Source organism: Rattus norvegicus, chromosome 6, assembly GCF_021556685.1.
Source record: "Rattus norvegicus strain SHRSP/BbbUtx chromosome 6, alternate assembly SHRSP_T2T, whole genome shotgun sequence".
NCBI lineage: Eukaryota > Metazoa > Chordata > Mammalia > Rodentia > Muridae > Rattus > Rattus norvegicus.
Genome location: NC_141539.1, coordinates 128,522,424 through 128,541,234, shown reverse-complemented (window position 1 = coordinate 128,541,234; position 18,811 = coordinate 128,522,424). Strand labels below are relative to the sequence as shown.

General features: G+C 52.1%; 1 protein-coding gene and 1 long non-coding RNA gene across 3 annotated transcripts; one reads left to right on the top strand and one right to left on the bottom strand.

Moving 5' to 3' along the window:
• Nucleotides 1–1,108: 1,108 nt before the first annotated feature.
• Fam181a (family with sequence similarity 181, member A) lies at nt 1,109–7,119 on the bottom strand. 2 transcript variants are annotated; one of them, XM_087552894.1, is made up of 2 exons: nt 7,001–7,119; nt 1,109–2,431 (listed from the first exon to the last, which is right to left on the bottom strand). In XM_087552894.1, the coding sequence occupies exon 2, from the start codon at nt 2,345–2,347 to the stop codon at nt 1,469–1,471; it is 879 nt and encodes a 292-aa protein (XP_087409020.1). In that variant the 5' UTR covers nt 2,348–2,431; nt 7,001–7,119; the 3' UTR covers nt 1,109–1,468.
• On the top strand, nt 3,551–7,627 carry LOC120103607 (uncharacterized). The gene is made up of 2 exons (XR_015622543.1): nt 3,551–3,657; nt 5,480–7,627. It is a non-coding gene; the product is annotated as an uncharacterized LOC120103607 (long non-coding RNA).
• Nucleotides 7,628–18,811: the final 11,184 nt, after the last annotated feature.

Sequence of the window (18,811 nt, the reverse complement as noted above, 5' to 3'; positions counted from 1 at the left end):
CTGGGGTGTTGAGCTCCCCTGTTACACAGTCTGGAGGAGCTGAGAACCATTGCAGTGGGTTCAGACGGTCCTTGTGATGATGCTTTGGGGTAAAAGAGGGCATGCACCTGCTTCTGAGCCCTCAGTGATCTCTGAGACCAAGCGTAGGCTAAGGGTGTGCCCCTCCCACATGCCAGAAAACGACTTAGGACAACCCTGTCATGTCAGTATCTTTGATTCTGAAATCTTCTGATGCCTCTAGACAGAAAGCTCCAGAATACTGCCCACATCTCCTTGGCCAACTGGCTCTGCTGGTGGACTCCCTGTTCTGGTGGGTCTTGGGGGAAAGATAGGCTAGAAGAGAAGGGCCATGTGCAGCCTCTAATCCTGGATGCCAGGTTAGCAAAGGGCCATCTCGGAGGCAGGCCACGAGGGAGACAGCCAGTGCAAAAGATATCAGCACACTTGATGGAATCCCGCGGGGGCAGCAGAGGCTTGCCCAGTGCGGGGCCTGGCTGTAGAGAGCATGGTTTGATAGACGGTGTAACCCAGCCTCATTAGAGGGTGCCTAGACCTGTGCTGATCAGGAAACCTTGCTGTCTGAGAACTTCCTCCTACTGCGTGCTTCTCTCCAGCCACGGGCAGCATTTCATTGGCGTGGCTGAGTGAAATCACAGTATGATGGGAGTTAGTCAGAGACTGCAGCTTTGGCGCTTGGGAGTTCTGGAATGTGGACATAGAATCACTGTTCATGCTTAAAAGGAACGGTTTAGTCAAACCACTTGTCTTGGTCACATGCAACTGAAATCCCATTTGTCCTGGTTTTATCTCTGACCGGGATTGGACATGGCCACACTGGCACAGCCAGGCACACCGAAATCCTAGCTCTGCCTCCCTGGTCCAGAGCGTCATGAACCATGGGGGTCCAGACTTGGCCTGTCTCTTCCTTCAGATGCCTGGACAGAGCGTCCTTTCCCCAGGTCTTCCCGGATCCATCCTCACCTCTTTTCTAGGAACTGAGCTGTGCTCCCCAGCCCCTACCTCTGACACCTTAGGCCGCTCCCACCTGTAGCTCTTCTCTATACTGACCCTGCATCGGGGACTATCCCGCTTCATGACACCCAAGAGGTGGAAACTGCAAAAGAAATCTTTATTTTTTTTAACTTTCTCAATATTTACAAAGAACAGGATGAACAAGTGAGACGCCCTCCCCCCGCCCCCGGTGGATGGCAGCTGAACAGGTGTGTAACAGGCAGTGCCACACTAGGGTCCCACTGCCTATGGTCTCCACAGGGGCAGGGAAATAAATCTGGGGAAAGTTTCCTGTGACTTGGTCCACAAGCTGCAAGCTCCAAATAGGTACCTGTCTGAGAGGAGCCTTGTCCCTGAGGCAGCCTGGCCAAACCCCTGCCCAGCTCCCTCCTCACACGAAGAGCTTGTCAGTGACGGCATCCTGGAGGCCAGGAGAGGGAAGGTTGAGGATGTTCAGCTAGAGGTAGCCAAAGACGTTGAAGATGGGTGGAGGCATGGCTGGCTTAGTGGGGATAGGCTTCAGAACTACGGGTCTGTACACTTTTGGCCCTGGGGTGTCCACATCCTTGCAGAAGTGGGCCAGCTCCACAGGCGAGGCAGGGCTTTTCCTCCACAAGCCCACACTGGGTACTGGGCCTTGAGGCAGGACACCTGGGAGACCCGGGAAGATGGGCTGTCCATGGTACTGGAAAGGGCAGTAGCTCCAAGCGTCAAGACTGCCTACCAGGGATACCCCAGACATCTTGAGTGATTCCGTGTCAGTGAGTACCCTTGGGGACATGGGTAGTGGAGCAGTCTCAGGCCCCAGAGACTCCAGACCCTTGCAATTTTTCTTATTCTCATACAGAGATGCCTCCCTGGGGGCCAGGCCCACCTCCAGCCCCATTGGGTAGCTGAGGGTGGGCCTTGGTTCCTCCCAGAACGAAGCAGGCAGCTGTCTCTTCCTCATGGGCACCTGGCCAGGTCTAGTAGCCTCTGGATTCAGACCCCGGAAGCTCTGCTCCTTAGAGAGGCACTCCTCCCTGAAGGGGGTCCCCAGGGCCTTTTCTGTGCAGCTCCCACCCCCACCAGGGCTGGATTGGGGACAGGGATGGAGGGGTAGCCGTCCGGGCCTCTCTTCAGGCCCCCTCTGCAGGTGGGGCTCTGTCACCCTGCCAGGCAGGCCCCTAGGGAGCCGCGAGTACTTCTGAGAGAAGCGCTTGAGTTGTTTCTGCAGGTACTTGCGATGGTCCACAGAGCGGCGGCAGGGTGCGGACTTGTCCAGGGCCGCCTTGATGTCACTGGACGCCAGGTTTACAAAATTCAGAAGCATCTTCACATCACTATCAGCTGCCATCACCACGGGAACCGTGCAGGGCTTTCCATGAAGAGTGTGGGTTCTGCTGGGGGCTGGCAGCTCGGAGGAGAGCCCCGGGAAGACCTAGGGAACACAATAGGCAGCTGGGGTCTCTCCGGGGCAGTTACACCTTCCCCAGGGCCACCAGGACCGAATGCACAAATCTCCCCACCCAGGCATCCTCCTGTCCCAGACAGAATCCACAATGGGACCTTCTGACCATCTGAGATGAGACAGGTGCCGACCATTGAATTCAGTCTTCTGCAAGTCAAGGCTCAGAAAATGCAAGCTCCTTGCTCAAAGCCACCCAGCTACAAGTGGCATTTCTGGGGCTACGAAGTGAGTTGGTCGCATCTCCCACATATCGTGAGGCTGATGCACACAACTCACCATTCAGGTTTTTATTTTCAAAGCCAAAGAAATTCCCTAAAGAAGGCCAAGCCTCCCCCACCCCCTTGGTGGTGGCCTTCCCCTCCCACCACCCCGCCCCCTCTGCAGCCCCCACGCTCCACCCCCAACTCTCACACAGGGCCAGGCAGGATCTCTGTCTAGCACTTAATCTAGACCTGCCTTCAAGGCTCATCTCAGGCTGCCGGCAGCAGGGGACTCCCCTGTAGAAGCATCTGCAGCAATTTCATGCCTCCTCAGCCACCACCCACACTACTGTGCCCCTCCCCCAAGGCCCTACCCTGCTCACGCCCTGCCCTCCACCCAGCCAGGCCAAACCGCTTGGGACTCCACACTGACCGAAGGTGCAGGCCAGGGCCCCCCGCCAACGTGGCCGGCAGGTTCCCCACCGCAGACCCCAGCAAGCCTGGCGAGGTGGCGTGCAGTGAGCTCCGAGCGAGCGGGATGAGAAGCAGTTGTGCACAGCCCTTGAGTGGGCTGAATGGAGGACAAGTCCAGAGCTGGGGGGCCCTCAGGCCAATCAGGAGCGCCTCTCCAGATACAAAGCTTCCCAATCAGGCGGCGGAGCCCCGGTCCCACATTCTTTGCCGTCACAAATTGTCACCATGGGGACCATCACAAAAAAAGACAGCTCCCAAATGCAATCATTTCCCGGTAAATTTCTACTTCAGCCTCACTTTCTCCAACCTCCACACCCCCTCCTCCCCTTGACCTCAGTACCCTGGTTTCTCGAGGGAGGTGTGTGTGTGTGTGTGTGTGTGTGTGTGTGTGTGTGTGTGTGTGTGTGTAAAAAGTATTCGGGATCAAGGAGGGCCCGGTGCAGTGAGACAGGCACCCAACCTTCCCCAGATACTCCAGGCCTCCAGCTGCCATGCTCCAGTGCAGACAGACAATTGGATGGGGTAAGCCGGGGTGGGCTGCATTCCCTCTGCCCTTGAGTGTTGAGTGTGTGTTCTCTGACTGTGTCTCTGGCTTCATGTCTCTCACCTCTTTCACCCGCCCCTCCTGAAGGGGTCCCCTGGGATGGATCGAGAGGTGCGATGATGTGGGGCAAGGTAGCCCGGCCAGGCTGGCTGAGGGGTGCTGGGATATCCATGGGAAGGGAGCCGAGGCTCTCAGGAATCTTGTCTTTATGTTTGCTTCCTCAATTGAGCTGCACAAAGGCTGAATTGCCCATTCAGTGCGGCCGGACAAAAGGGTGGCGTTGCACGGTCCCCTTGCATTTGTAGTCAAACAGTTAGGGACTTAAATCGAGTCGTCATGATGGAGAAAGAGGTGGACAAAGCCCATGGAACTGCCATCAGCAAACATTTTCCTGTGTCATATTAGCTAGTCTCCATGGCTCCCCCTGGCCCGGGGACAATGGCACAAGTTTGCACACTTGGCTACTGTCACCGTGCCAACGCCGGCAGGGCTGCAAGCAGGGCCGCTCAGTTGGAGCAAGTGAGGGAGCCCAGGCTGCCATGGTGCCTGCCCATCAAATGCTCAGAAAGAAGGTGAGGCTGACATAGTGAAGGAGGCTGTCTGGGAAGTGCTCACGGGCAGGATCTCCATGCTAGCCAGCCCAGTGGACCCCACACACCACCTCCCCTCCCCTTTCCCCGTCTTCCTGCCACCTTCTTCTGTCCCTGTCTGCATAGTGGCCCACTCCTTCATACCACAGCCTCAAAGCCAGGCAGGCATGGCTGCATGCCCTCGCTTAGGAGTGGCACCGAGAGACGCCTGCTGTGACAGTGGGACACCTGCCTAGAGTAGCCCCAGGTTCCCTCCTCTGGAGGAGACTGCTCAGGGCCAGTGAGCTGCAACTCCCGTGCAGAGCCAGAGATGAACAGACAAGGGTGTGCTGCTGGCATTATGACCCCTGTGGTGGCAACCACCACATTTTTCTCCTTCCTTTGCATAACCAAGGACTGACTGTGCTGCTGCTGTTTAACCCTCGCTGCTTCGGCAGGAGAAATTCTGCAGCATGTCCCAGACCACCCACCTTAACAGGTAAGAGAAGGTACCATCCTTCATGCTCCAAACTCTTGGTGCACTCTGCTGGAGATAGACTCTGTGGCCACCGGGTTAAGCTCCTGCCAGCTCCTCTCAGAACTCTGGCTGCCTGCATCAAGGTAGTGTGTACCCCATGTGTCTGGGGCTACCTCCTTTATCTCCCTCCCATACATGCTGGGAGATCACCTCACACATCCAGCCTGTTTCTGCCCTCATCTACTCCTGGCCTGTGACCAGTGCACCCAGTTCCCTAGAAAGAGACAGCTCCCAAGGGGGTTGCTGTTGGTCACTCAGCTTCCTGAGACGGTAGCATGATTGTGCCCTTTAGGGGACTACTACCGCACTGTAGTGCTCTCTCATGCTTCTCTCATTAGTGGGCTTTGTGGGAATCCAGTCTGAAAATGTCTTTCCAGATTTGAGGTAGAGGGGGATAGGATAGCTCAGTGGTGGAGCCCCAGCTCAGCGCACATCAGACCCCTCCAGAGGCCTTAATGTGCGCTGTCCTTCCAGGGCTTGGCATGGGGAGGCTTCTTGTTTCTGAAGAGCTGCCATCTTGTTGACCGGAAATGACTTCTTGTTCTGTTTGCTTGTAGTCCAACTTGAGCGTGCTAAGGGTGGTGAGGGCTCGGCTGCTAGCTTGTCTTAGGACCTCGGACGCAGAGGCGTCCTTGACAAAAGGACCCTTAGAGCCGCTGCGCGTAGATCGACAAGATTGTCTTGTTTCCCTAGGGTGATGGCGCTTAAAGAAGGAGGTGGATTCCGGCTTGCGCCCAGGTGGGGGTCTCTGCCAAGCTCAACCAAAGGCAAATCATCTCAGCAGAGTGACTAAGTCAACCAGAGAGAAGAGCGCCAACCTTCCCCTCCCCAGCACACAGGGCTGGGGAGCCCCCACTGCTGGTTCTCAGACTGGTACCTCCCCCCGCCCCATCTCAGCAAGTAAAGATCCTCCTTGACCTAAAAGTATAAGGGAATGCATGCTAAATGTTCCCCGGATACAAGAATGACTATCCAGTGAAGAGCCGCTGTCCCTGGGCAGGGAAGGACAGATTCCTGCTGGCAGCAAATCCCAGTCTCTGGTTGTGACATCCCAATATGCTGTGGTCTGACAGCTGTCAACTGGAGACAGACCTAATTTCCCCAGGGACTATAGGGAGCTGGCTTACTCCAACCATCCTGGCTCTGGGGATGAGTGCCACCAATCGCTCTGACTGGAGGAACGTGCAAAGGCCACTGGAGGTACAGTAGCTTGCCAGAAGCTCTGTTAATACGGGACGCACATCGCGGGGTGACTTATGCAACCCCTTACATAACAGCTTCTATCAAAGTCCAGCCCGCAGCAAGTGTCAACCACAATCAACCTGAGTAGGGACAGGAGGCGTTGGGCGGAAGTAAGCTCCTGTGGCTGCTGGGATAAGTGCTCCCTGTCCTGGCTGCCCAACTTCATGGTTAATGATGACCCCCAGTATGACTGTGCCCACAGAACTGCTGGCACCTCAGGTGACCATGGGTAGTTACAGCCTCGTGTGGTCAGTCCCTATAGCAACAGAGGTAAGTGTTAACTAGGAATCCCTAGTGGTAAATGCTTTGATTTCTCCCGATACAAATCGGGAGAAACCTCACTCACTAGCCTGGGCTTTAACCTCACTTGCTTTATCCCTAGTATAGCAAGGGTTCAAAGATGAAGTCTAAGGACAACAGGCTCCGGGTTGAGATGGCGCAGCCATTCTCCCTCCATTACACAGAGCCTCAGGAAGGCCGGCTTCTGGAAGGAATCTGACAGGAGTGAGGATGTACACAGCTAGCCTTGTTTGCTCTTGGATGTTGGGAAAGTGGTCAGGTTTAAGTTGAATGGCACACAGATAAACAGACCATTAACCTATGCTCAACAGAGGTCACTGAAGCATGAGGCTACGAAACTTGACAAAAATGAGTGACCGTGAAGGCAATGAGCTGTGTCTCAAATTCTTCACCTTTAAGGGGGGAATCATAGTCCCTGGCAAGATTCATACTGTGATTAAAATCCCACACAGAGAAGAGGTTGCCTGGTGTGTAGCCAATACCCTTCCCTTCTCCTTGCTTCCCCACAGAGCTGGATCAAGTCTGCTCTGTAGGTTGGGGCTGGTGTGGCACAAGCAGTGTGGTAGTTGTGGCTTGGTGCCTCAAGGTTCTGTGCCCAGTGGATCCTGGCCCCACATTCCTGATACTGTTCTGAACCCTCACCCTCAGACCCGCCACGGACAGACACTTCACCTTGGCTGTGTCCTCTCCTGCCTTTCTTGTGCTGAGTCCTGTCCAGTCAGGGCACTGGCCAGGAATCAGAAGTCAGTTTAATCTCAACTGTCAATTCGGATTTGATTGGTCATGCCTCCAAAGAGCCTTGTGGGACAATTCCAAGGCCAGCATGGAATTTGGAATGCTTTGATCAGCTAGTGATGTCTGCCCTGGGGATGGATGGTGATGGTCTCTTTCTCTGGGTGCCAGGTCCCTGATTCCCTGGGAAGGTGACAGGATGCCGAGCTTGGTGTTTTAGTAGTCCAACTCCTGCAGTTTTAATCAAGCACTTTTAAATCAAGCGATTTTCATAGGACACTGGAGGAGGCCAGTGACTTATCCAGATACATATTCCTTTAAGCAGTACCCAGATCTCTTGCTTCCCAGGGGAAGGTGCCTCCGTTCAACTCAACAGGTTTTTGTTTTCCTTGAGACAAGATTTCACTGTAGAGCCCAGGCTGGCCTGAAACATGTGGTCCTCTTGCCTCTGCCTCTCAAAGGCCGGAGCTACAGGCTCAGGGACCATACTTGACTCCACACCTACTGACAACGATCAACACGCAGCCAGGCACTAGCCATAATAAACATCTTATATTTCTAATGGTATTCAATAATTCCTTTTGAGATTTGCTTTGATTTTTATTTTATGTGTATTGTTACCTTGCCGGCATGTTTTATCTGTACACCATGTGTGTGCAGTACCCAAGGAGGCCAGAAGGTGGTGTTGGATGCCTTGCAACTGGAGTTACAGATGGTTGTGATCTGCTGTGGATCAAACATGGGTCCTCTGGAAGAGCATCCACTGCTCTCAACTGCTGAGCCGTTTCTTGAGCCCCACGTGTCCAGTGCCATTTTATACTCACAACCACCCTGCAGGATGGGTTCCTCTATTTTCTCATACTTGGCAGACAGAACTATGGCTCAAGGAGGACAGGTGACTTAACCACTGGTAAGAGGATGAACCAGGGAGGGTTCAAGCCCCACCTCCATGACTGCGACTTTCTATTAGTTTTTGAGTGTCATACAAGACAACAGTCATAACCTGGGAGAAGACCCAGATCCAGAGATTGTGGGCACTCTCAAGGGAGTGCCAAGACAGTGAGAAGTTTAGTGTCTTGTACAGGGGAGGAGGTCACGGCAGGAATGGAGTGATACAAGGTAGGAAGGAAATGTTGGTTCTTCCCATGATTTGCATTCACGAGGCACATAATAAATGCTGTGTGCCTGAGTGAATACTCACATAAAAAGGTCAGAACGTGAAGTAATATGGTCAGCTGACTCCTGAGTGTCCCTTCAGTGCCTGACTTGACCCCTGGGCACACTCCCACCCCCAGCGGCATGTTGCAAACACACGCCACCATCTCCATAGAAGCCCTTGCCTCCTGGCAGTAGGATTTCAAAAGGAACAGTAGGAGAAATGACCACACGCCTGCCTCCAGTGTGTTCAGTGTGGGGATCATGCTGTCTCCAGAGGTGAATAAGGACCAACCGGGCTGCAACCTGGCAGAGATAGCAGCCTGCAACCAGGCACCAAACAGGCATCGGAGAAACCAGCTAAGGACCATTAACCCTAAAGGGTCATATATCCTGGGATGCTGAGCGTTACCTGGAATCAGGTGACCTCTGGACGTGTTCCCAGAAATGAAGCTCCTTTATATTCAGACACCTCCGTCTTCCCCATCTTTGTTTTTATCTCCTCCCTTCTTAACACCCCCATCACGGTTCCTTTCACACATGTGCTAGTAGCATATCCAAAAACGTCGCCATGTCCCTGACTATGGGCAGTGGGTAGAAAGGCCTTCCCCTTGACATGGATTCAGTGACTTCCTCCTAATGAATCTCTGCCTATTAGAAGGAAAAGTGACCGTGCAAGTTCTAGGCAAGGTTGGATGGAGGGGCGTGTGAGTGTGTAGGCAGTTGGGTGGAGAGGTAGGTGTGTAGATGGATGGATGGGTAGGTGGGTGGATGGATTGGTAAGCGTATGTATGCATGCATGTATGTATGCATGTATGTATGCATGTATGAATGTATGTATGTATGAATGTATGTATGCATGTATGTATGCATTATGTATGTATGTATGAATGTATGTTTGTATAAGTGGATGGATGAGTGGATCAAGGGGTGGGTGGATGGGTAAGCGTATGTATGTATGCATATATGTATGCATGTATGTATGTATGCATGTGTGTATGCATGTATGTATGTATGAATGTATGTTTGTATAAGTGGATGGATGAGTGGATCAAGGGATGGGTGGATGGGTAAGTGGATGGCTGAATGGATGGGAGGATTGGTGAGTTGGATGAACGGATGGGAGTGAATTGGATGGGTAAGTGAATGGCGACTGAGCAGTTGGATGGTTGGGTGGATGGACAGTTTAAAACTTTTTGGGTTTCCCAGAAACAGTGTGTTTGGTATGACTGACTGAGTGGTGGTCATAATTTCTTCACATACTTCAAGTCTTTCTGTCTGTGAGGTTGTCTGCACACAAATGCCTTGTCAACCCACTCTTTAGTTTCATCTTGTCTGGCTACCCATTTCCTACTGTCTGCTGCGACCTTCTCTTCAACAGACACTGTGCCATAGATACTGGTGGTAGGTACTGGGGGAAGCATGAAAAGCAACACAGGATGGAGCGAGGGGCCTCTGAGGTCACACGGGGCAGGGGAGGGGCCTCTGACATCACACAGGGCGGGGCAAGGGGCCTCTGACATCACACAGGGCAGGGCAGGGGCCTCTGACATCACACAGGGCGGGGCAAGGGGCCTCTGACATCACATGGGGCAGAACGAGGGGACCTGTGAGGTCACATGGGGCAGGGCAGGGGCCTTTACTAATATCACACGGGGTGGGGTAGGGGGGCCTCTGACATCATACAGGGCAGGGCAGGGGCCTCTGACATCACATGGGGCAGAACAGGAGGCCTCTGACATCACATGAGGTGGGGCATGTAGCCTCTGACATCACACGGGGCGGGGCAGGGAGCCTCTGAGGTCACACGTCTGGCTTCAGGTCTTAGCCCTGCCTTTCACCATCTGTGTGACCGCTCTGAGCAACCTCAGTTCTTCCTGTCAGCCCGTGGTCCCTGGTCTGTTCTTGGAGGGTTTGAAGGCAAGGCACACAGAGTGCTTGTTTCCAGACTGGAGAGCTCTGCCACCCATCAGAACCATCCGCCCGGTCCATCCCATTTGATGAAGAAACACACTGAGATGTACAGACACTTTCACTAAGCAACTTGATGGGTTGATAATTGGAATCTTGCTTCTCAAGACCTACTGTGTCTTCCCTCCCTTTTTACTTCCCTCTCTCCCTCTTTTATTTGAAAAATAGATTTTTTTTCATATAATACATTCTGATTACAGTTTTCCCTCTCCCAAATCTTCCTAGATACCTCTCAAATCCACACTCTTTCTGTCTCTCCTTAGAAAACAAACATACACCTAAATAATAATAATAATAATAATAATAATAATAATAATAATAATAATAATAATAATTCCCTCTCTTCTGAACCCACCTTCAGGATTCACTTTTGTGTGCTCAGCCTTGGATAGCCACAAGGGGGCGCCCACGGAACCACTCAAGGTTTCCAGCCACCTGCAAGCCCCTCAGTCTTTTCTCAGAAAAGCACGGTGGCGGTGGGGTGGCAGAAGATGGCACGGCTGTCACCAGCTGTCCCCGTACAACAGGCTGGTAATCACAACTACTTGGAAGACTGAGTCAGGAGGCCTGCCTGTCTCAGAATAAAAAAGTAAGAAGTTGGCTATAACTCCATGGGAGAGCCCCTGCCTAGCATGTGTGAGATCCCCAGGAAATAAGACAAATTAACAGAACTACTTATTTCTCCGTGTTGCTTGGAAGCAGGAGGAAAGACGGAGTTGAAGGCTCAGGGTTGTCCTGAAAACTGCTGACCCTGAGTTGAGCCCTAAAGGATGCCAAGTGGTTGGTCAGGAAGGTAGGGCCTGCAGTTTCTAAGCAGCCACAGGAGACATCTGTCCTGACCTCTCAGTCCAGTTCTTCATGGTAGCTCAGAGGTATCCAGACCTAGCCAGAAGCCAGTAGAGGGCACTGTGATCTTTTCTAATCACAGCCTGGCAGCGGCAGACTATGAAGTTAAAGGGAGTCCATGCTCCTGGGGGAAGGAGAGCCCTATTCTCCTGACCCAGAGCTGGAAAGCTGAACATGGAAGGCCAGGGGAAGGACACAGCTCTTGGGGTCAGTGAGACCCAGAGGCAGGATTATGGGGCTAGTGTAGCAGAGAATGAGGTTCAATGATGAAACAGCATTGGCTATAAAGACAAAGACAGAGCCCAGTCACCTCTTCCCACAGCAGCCTCAAACAGACTGCAGTACTGTTCCTGTGCCATCTCCACCCCATTCCCTGGAGAAAGAGGCTACACAGGGAACAAGTTAAGCCCACAGGCCACCTCGGGGCTGCAGTACATCTCCAGTATTTCAGCAGCTGGAGAGGATCTTGATCATTAGAAGCATGGCAACACCAAGATGCCCAAGGCTGGGCACAGAAAAAATGCTCGGGTGCTAACCAAAGTCTTCAGATGCTAAGGCGATGGCCACAGAATGCTTGCCATGACAGTAAGCAATTTAGGGTAATTCTCCCGTCCCCCTTGATTCACAGATGGATGGAGCCTATGGGGAATAGATGGGGTCTTGGTCTCATCGCCCAGCCAGATGGGCTGGTGTCCTCCCCTCCGAGGTTAGGCAAGGTCAGAATTTGGCTCTGGGCTCAGAATTCAGCCATGTGGTAGCCAGATGGTTCTAGGTAGGCACACAGTGGCTTCTTGGTCACTGTTCTACTGCTATGAAGAAACACCAGGACCAAGGTAACTCTTACAATAAATAGGATTTAACTGGGGTTTGCTTAAAGTCTCAGAGGTTTAGTCCACTGTGATCATGGTGGGAACACAGGAGCAGGCAGGCTGGAGAAGGTAGCCAAGAGCGACATCCCGATCTGCAAGGAGAGAGAGAGAGAGAAAGAGAGAAAGAGAGAGAGAGAGAGAGAGAGAGAGAGAGAGAGAGAGAGAGAGACTGGGCCTGGCATGCATGGGCATTCAACTATGTGAGCCTAACAGGCCACTCTTATTCAAACCAGTACAATGGCTCTTGGGTAGCTTAATAACAACTCAGACTCTCGGTGTGCCTACTCTATGTCTCAGACTCCATAGGTTGGGTGCTAATGGTTGCTCCTGGTGTCAGACGGGTCTAGCTTTTGGGAGGGTGCTGATTCTCACATGGTGGCCCCTGTTGAATGAGCAAGGGTAGGATGGTTTGTTCTAACTGATCTTAATCCTGGACCAACCTGGGTAGACTTCCATGTTGATGGGCAGACAGATGGCCCCAAGCTCAGAGTGTCTCACGGGTGTGGGCTGAAAAGGACACACGGTGGCTCAGAGTCTGTCCTCAAAAGATGCAGGGGACAGGAACCATTTGGGTACCTGCACCCCCATCCCATCAGACTCACAACCATCTCCTTAGCACAACCTTCAAGGAAGATGTGTTTACAGAGCCAGAGAAAGCTGCAGAGGTCCAAGACAACAGTCTGCTTCCACCACGGGCTGCTTAGCCTCTGAGGCCAAGGTCACACGTGAGCTAGGGACACAACACATCAGGCTGCAGGACATGCCTAGCATGTGGTGTGAGTCACAGCAGACATTTGTGTCTGCTTAGTCAAGGACATTTGATCTTTCTGGCTGGCTTGAGTTTGGTCTTTGAACTCAGCAGGAAGAACCTGGGGCTCGGCAGAGACACATGGAGACAGGTGGTCCAGGCCACTTCTGGGCTGGTCATTCATGGCATACCTGGCCTAAGGGATGAATCCCAAGTGTAACTTGAACCCTAGATCTCTAGAAATCTCCTTGGCCATGAGTCAGTCAATCTCTCTGTCTCTCTGTCTCTCTGTCTCTCATTCTCTCCCCCCGCCCCGTGTCTTTCTCTTTCTCTGTCATTTCAATCTCTGCCTCCCTGTCTCTCTGTTTCTGCCTCTGTATTTCTCTATGTGTCTCTCTGTGTGTCTGTCTCTCTCTCACATGTATACACGTGAGCATGTGGCACACACACACACACACACACACACACACACACACACACACACTGAGGTCTTTTTCTCTGTGCCCACCCTACCATTCCAGATGGACATCAGGTTAGTAGGTTGGCCCCCTCCCACTTTGCTCCACTTTCTCTGCAGGCAAACCCTCCCTGATTCCAGCTCTGGGGGACTCCTTGTAGGAAAAACGGGACGACTCTGAAGGGTGAGACTTCTCCGAGCCCTTCCAGCTGGTATACGTTTGCACACAGTGGAACATACATTTCTGAGCACGGTTCTGTGCCAGGCTCTCCTGAATTATGCCCACAGTCAATCAGACCATCAGTGGTCATTACTCGAAGAGACAGGCTATTAGCGTCTCTGGCTCATGTCAATTTAAATACCTGAAAGGGTCTGTTCATTCGGATTTGTATCATAACCTTGAGAGCAGCACTTGAGCACCAAAGTCTGGGGTGAGTCATTTCTCCCTGAATGATTAACAAAAGGTTTAAAGCTATTTTGATCCAAAAGACCAAACATTTTAGGAATCTTTTTAATGTCATGTGACAGAAACAGTCTCAGGCTGTGGTGAAGAAAGGGGAGATCTTTATTGGCTGTTAAAAACCAAGAAGTGCAAAGAGGAGGAGATTGCAGGTATGTCTGGCTCCAGAATCCAGTGTCCCCAGGGCCAGTCTACTGCCTGACTCCTCCCAGCGTCAGTCCTCCATGGGCATACTGGGAGCACCACAATTCTATTCCTGCCTCACCTCAGATTTTAGGTTCAGGGAATAAATGAGACTTTCTTTCCCAGGAGTCTAAGGGAAAAGCTTCCTCTTAGTTCAACCAGACTAAGCTGCAATGCCTAGATCTCAAAATTATGTCCCTGTCCCTCTGGCTGGAACTAAAAAACCCATGTTTTACAGCCAAGGGGGACGCCATGAGGGTGTTCTTGTTTCTTCTTCAAGCAGCTGTCCAAGGAGGGCTATGCTGTTCCTTATCTGTGTGGTTCGACTGTCCTGGGGCAGGGGCATGCATACTCTCTGTGGAGGGCTACATTTAGGGTTATGCAGGGTCTCCTCCTCTCTCTCCTTCAACACCCTTTAAAAAGCATTCTTAGTCTGTAGATGAGGCAAACAGCTCCACAGACTTAGCTTACTGCCCCTGCCTTGGGGTTTTGATGTTGTATACATGGAGTCAGGGGCAGAGAGAAGGAAAACGGGTCCCTCACCCACTCCTTGCAACCTTAGCCTTGATGTGGTTGGTATACAGTACACCCACCCCTCCTGATCCTTGAAGTAGGCTTCAGACCCAAGGTCTCCTGACTCCAGCCTGGGAAGGAAAGGTGACACATTCTAAACGTTCTGTACGAACAGCTTAACTCAGATCCGGGCTCCTCTGTAGTCACCAAATTCCCCAAGAGGAAAAGCAGACAGGGCTCAGAGCATCAGCAGCCTGGCCTTCCGGGCATTTGAGCGGTCTAAGATTTGCTGTTTCCGGAGCAGTTCCGTGAGGATGCCGACTTTTCCCAGGTCACCTTCTGAGCGAGTTTTCCTGCTCTCAGCTCTCAGGAGTCCCGGCGTTGGTCTCACCACAGGAACATTTTTGGAATGGAGGAAGAAAGTGACTGGCATTTGTTGGTGCTGGCAAACAGAACAGAAGAGGCTCTGCCCATTCGCGGCTGAGAGAGTGGGCCGGCCGTAGGCAATGTGACTGTTAGCACAGCAGTGAAGCTAAGGAGCCTGGCTGGGCGGGGCCGCAGAATGGCCACACCTCTTATTTGTGTCTAGTATGATTTAGTGACCATCTCCTCAACCCCGGGCAGACGCCAGCCAGCATCCGCTCACCGCAGCCACCTGTTTCTATCCTGTGCAGCAGTGGACAAGAGACAACAAAGCTGAGACCTGTAAAAGAACATTCTTAGCTTTGTGAGGTAGGTATGTATGTCCCTGTTGTGACACGAAAGGTTTTCAGCACCAAGAGGGTCCCCAGAGAGTGCATTCCTCTTCTACCTATAAGTATGGAAAACGAGACCCAGGAAAGCCTTAAGTTGCTTGAAGCCAATCAGTTTTGACAGGACGAGTCTAGATTTCTAGACCTTATCACATGGAACAGGCCCCTTGATCGTTGACACCTCTGTGAGTCTGTGTCTACCATAAATAAAGTGGATTGGATTACCTTTAGGCCCAGACTGCTCGCTGTGTGAAGGGGCTCAGGTTTTGGCCTACTGCTACCCGTCTGCAATTCCCAGTTCGTCCACCAGGTGGCCCAGACATTGCTAAACTGGGCTTTTGGTCCAAAGAGCCAGGCTTCTCTTCCAGTTATAACTGAGTGGCGTGAGCCCTTGTCTGCTTATTTCCCAATCAAACTTAATCAGAACAGAAAGGGAAATTCGCGTCTCAAAATTACGGGGACTCGGTGCTGTAATGAACGAGTGCTGGACAGAGAGGCTGGGGATTGTCTTTTCAGATCCGACATAAGCTGACCTGTTCGCCGCAGAGCCTCCTTAGCCTAGTGCTTCACAGATCTGAGATGCTGGAGGAGAATCCCTTAGACAGCATCAGGTCCTGGGTGCTCTGGAAATTTATTAACAAGGCGCCGCACAGGTCCAGCCCTAGGGTGTCAAATACTGACAGTCTGAGGGAACAAGTCACAGGAGATACCCAGGGTTCCCCCTGCCACTTTAGCGACATGGGGAACAACACAGGACTCCTAGGCCATAGCCTGGCAAAATCCTGCCTTTGTCATCTGCCTGCCCTGGGAGGGTGGGGCAATTTCGCTGTTGATACCTCACATGCCAGGGGCCCCTGTCTGTGGTCAGTTACATCTCTGCCTGGGAGGAGGGGCGTGACACACACTGGGTACAGTGGCTACCGTGGGGGATGTAGTGAAGTCCTTACACTCTCAGCTAGAAGACTGTGTTTATCCATATTCCCTGTACGGAAGAAGATATTTCAGGCTATTCCTATACAAACACCACTTTCATTCAGTTGGCAATCTTTCTAGAATGTTCTGCAAGCATATGTCCCCTTAGGATGGTCTTGGGGTAGCAAAAAAAAGGGACTGTGTTTTGTATTGTATTAAAACTACTCTGGAGTTTAAGGACCAGCTCTTGGATGTGGGGAGGGCGTGTTGGTGGCTCTTCAAGGGTGAGGAAAGGATACCAGGTAAAGACGGAGGAAGAGGAGGCTACAGGACTGAGGAGAGCAACTCGGCGGACAGCTGACGGGGAAGGTGTCATGCACAGGTTGCTGCTAAGGACCTGGTCATCCAAGCACTTTCTAAGTCACACTAAGTGATGGAGACGTGGAAGTCAGTTCACGATGGGGGTGATGGCTGGACCACGTGAGACCTCAGGCAGGAGTACAAGCAACACAGGGCACCAATAAGGAGCAGTCCTGAAGCCAGTTCTGCATGTGATCTCTCTCCTTTCTGCCTTGGTTGCCATTTTTATCCCATACAAAAGAGGCCAGGTAAGATGGCTCCACACATCCCTTCTACTGTGGGCCTTCCAGAATGATCCGTCACAGAATATCTATAAGTATATAGATTTCTACTAAATCTCCCTGGCCCTTGTGGGTGAGCACCTGGAATGCTCCCTTCCCTGAAGGTGATGGGAGAATGAGAGACCATGTTCCAGAACTCCAGGAGGCTCCCCCATGTTGCATCTGTCTTTCCCATGCTCCCCTGTGCTGCGTCTCTCTTTCCTGGGCTTCTCACTTGCTTCCTCCACAAAGTAGCAATCCTCCAGGAGTGTCTGCAGTAGAAATGAGAAGTGGCTGGGCTCAGTCCAGCCCTCATCCTCCCAGCAACCCCGGGAGACTCATTCCTACCGTCAACCACTTCCTCTTAACTGTGGCCATGACCCAAGCGTTATGATAGACTGGGATGTCAGGTCAGCATTAAGTGTCTGGCTGGGCTAACCAGACACCACCACGGACAGCTGCATGGTTCTTGTTCAATCCATCGATGTCTCTTTAAATCCCACTAGGAGGAAGTTGGATTTGTCCCGGCGTGTGGCAGACAGGACAGTATTCATCTGGTGGATCCCCTGGCACATGGACAAGTCTGGTGAGGGTCATCACCTTGAAGAGACTGGTCTCTCTTACTGACATGTAACAACAGAACAAGCAGCTTGTGCTCTGTACGGTCTGAGGTCCTTTGTACCCCACAGTCTAAAGTTCTCTGTACCCCACAGTCTAATGTCCTCTGCACCCACAGTCCAATGTCCACCTGTACCCCAAAGTCTATGCAACCTTTTCCATCTCACCGACTGATTCAACAAACACTGAGAGCAAGCGCCGGGCTCGTCATGAGTGTGGTAAACTTGATCCTGTTCTTGGTTCCCCTCCAGATTGTACCCTGTAGGTATGGGGAGATGGCTCAGTGGGCCAAGTGCTTGCTGCGTAAACAGAGGTGCTGAGCTTGGGTCCTCCACATCCACACAAAGAGCTCACTGTGGAGGTTTCTGGGTTGCTTTCTTTGTCCCATAAAAAAAGAGACCAGATAAGATGGCTCCACAAGTCCTTTCTACTGTGAGCCTTTCAGAATGATCCATCAGGGACCTCCTCCATTGTAAAGCTAATACGGACATGGGACAATTTCTACCTTGCATGAGTCATGCTGACTTCTGGATATACCACGATAGTGGCATGAGAGTTCATTTTATGTCAGTTTCAGCCAGGACTGCTGTGTCGCCCACTGTATAAATATCCCATATGTAACTCCAGCGCTGTGCGTACCCCTGGAGTTTTGTGTCTCTCATACCCTCCACAGCTGGTAATGCACACCTTCCCACGTCTTCACTTCCTGTGCCTCAGTTTCCCTTTATACATCCAGAAAACCAAGCTCCAAAGCAGACATGGGCAGATCCTATGACTCCCCATGGGTTGTGGACTCAGAAAATTGAAGAGTTCAGCCCTCAGCTCAAGTTGGCAGGACCAGAGCCCTAAATCAGGACAGATGCAGCCCGGCCAATCGACTGAGCATGAGGCTCTGGACCGAGATTGAAATATACACAACTCACCCAGCACACACCCTGCTACCACCCGAGCTCCTGCTTTACATCACCAGGGATGTCTGCATCCTGGAGCTAAGTCCAGGATGTAACTGAGGACTCCTCTTGCCTCACGGAGACCTACACTGTAAATCAGGTGCCTGTAGATGAGAGGAGGGGAGGAGGCCCGTGAGAGGCTGGATCCTTCCATCAGCACCCAGATGGTGGGCTCACTGGTCTCTCACAGAGATAGGGCTGCAGATCTGTCCACGTGCTCAGTGGTCCTCACCCACCTGAGCCCTCCTCACCCACCTGAGCCCTCCTCACACTGCATGAGGGTGAGTTGTACACCCAGGGATGCTGGCTCTGCCTCAAGGAGTTCCCACTTGCTTCCCTACCTACCCTATTAGCTTCCTATACTCCCTAGAAAGAGGATCTCTGTGATGGGCATTCAAGGAAACCCTGGCCTTTGTCTCTCAGGGCTCTCACATGGGAGACCTGGTTGGGGTTTCATCTCTGGCTTCTTTCTCTTTGGGACAGCACCCCCAACTGCTGCTTGCTGTCTTTTGAGCCTCTCAGGTTGGTGGCCATTCCTGCTTCTGTCCCAAGAGCTGTCATCTGCCTGTATCCTAAAACCTGGATACAGGACACTGTGGCATTCCCCTCTGTAAATGCAGTAAATGCTCCAGGATGTGGACTGTGTCCGTGTTAGGAACCCTACCGATCCATGTCCCAGGAAAGAATAGTCCACTGC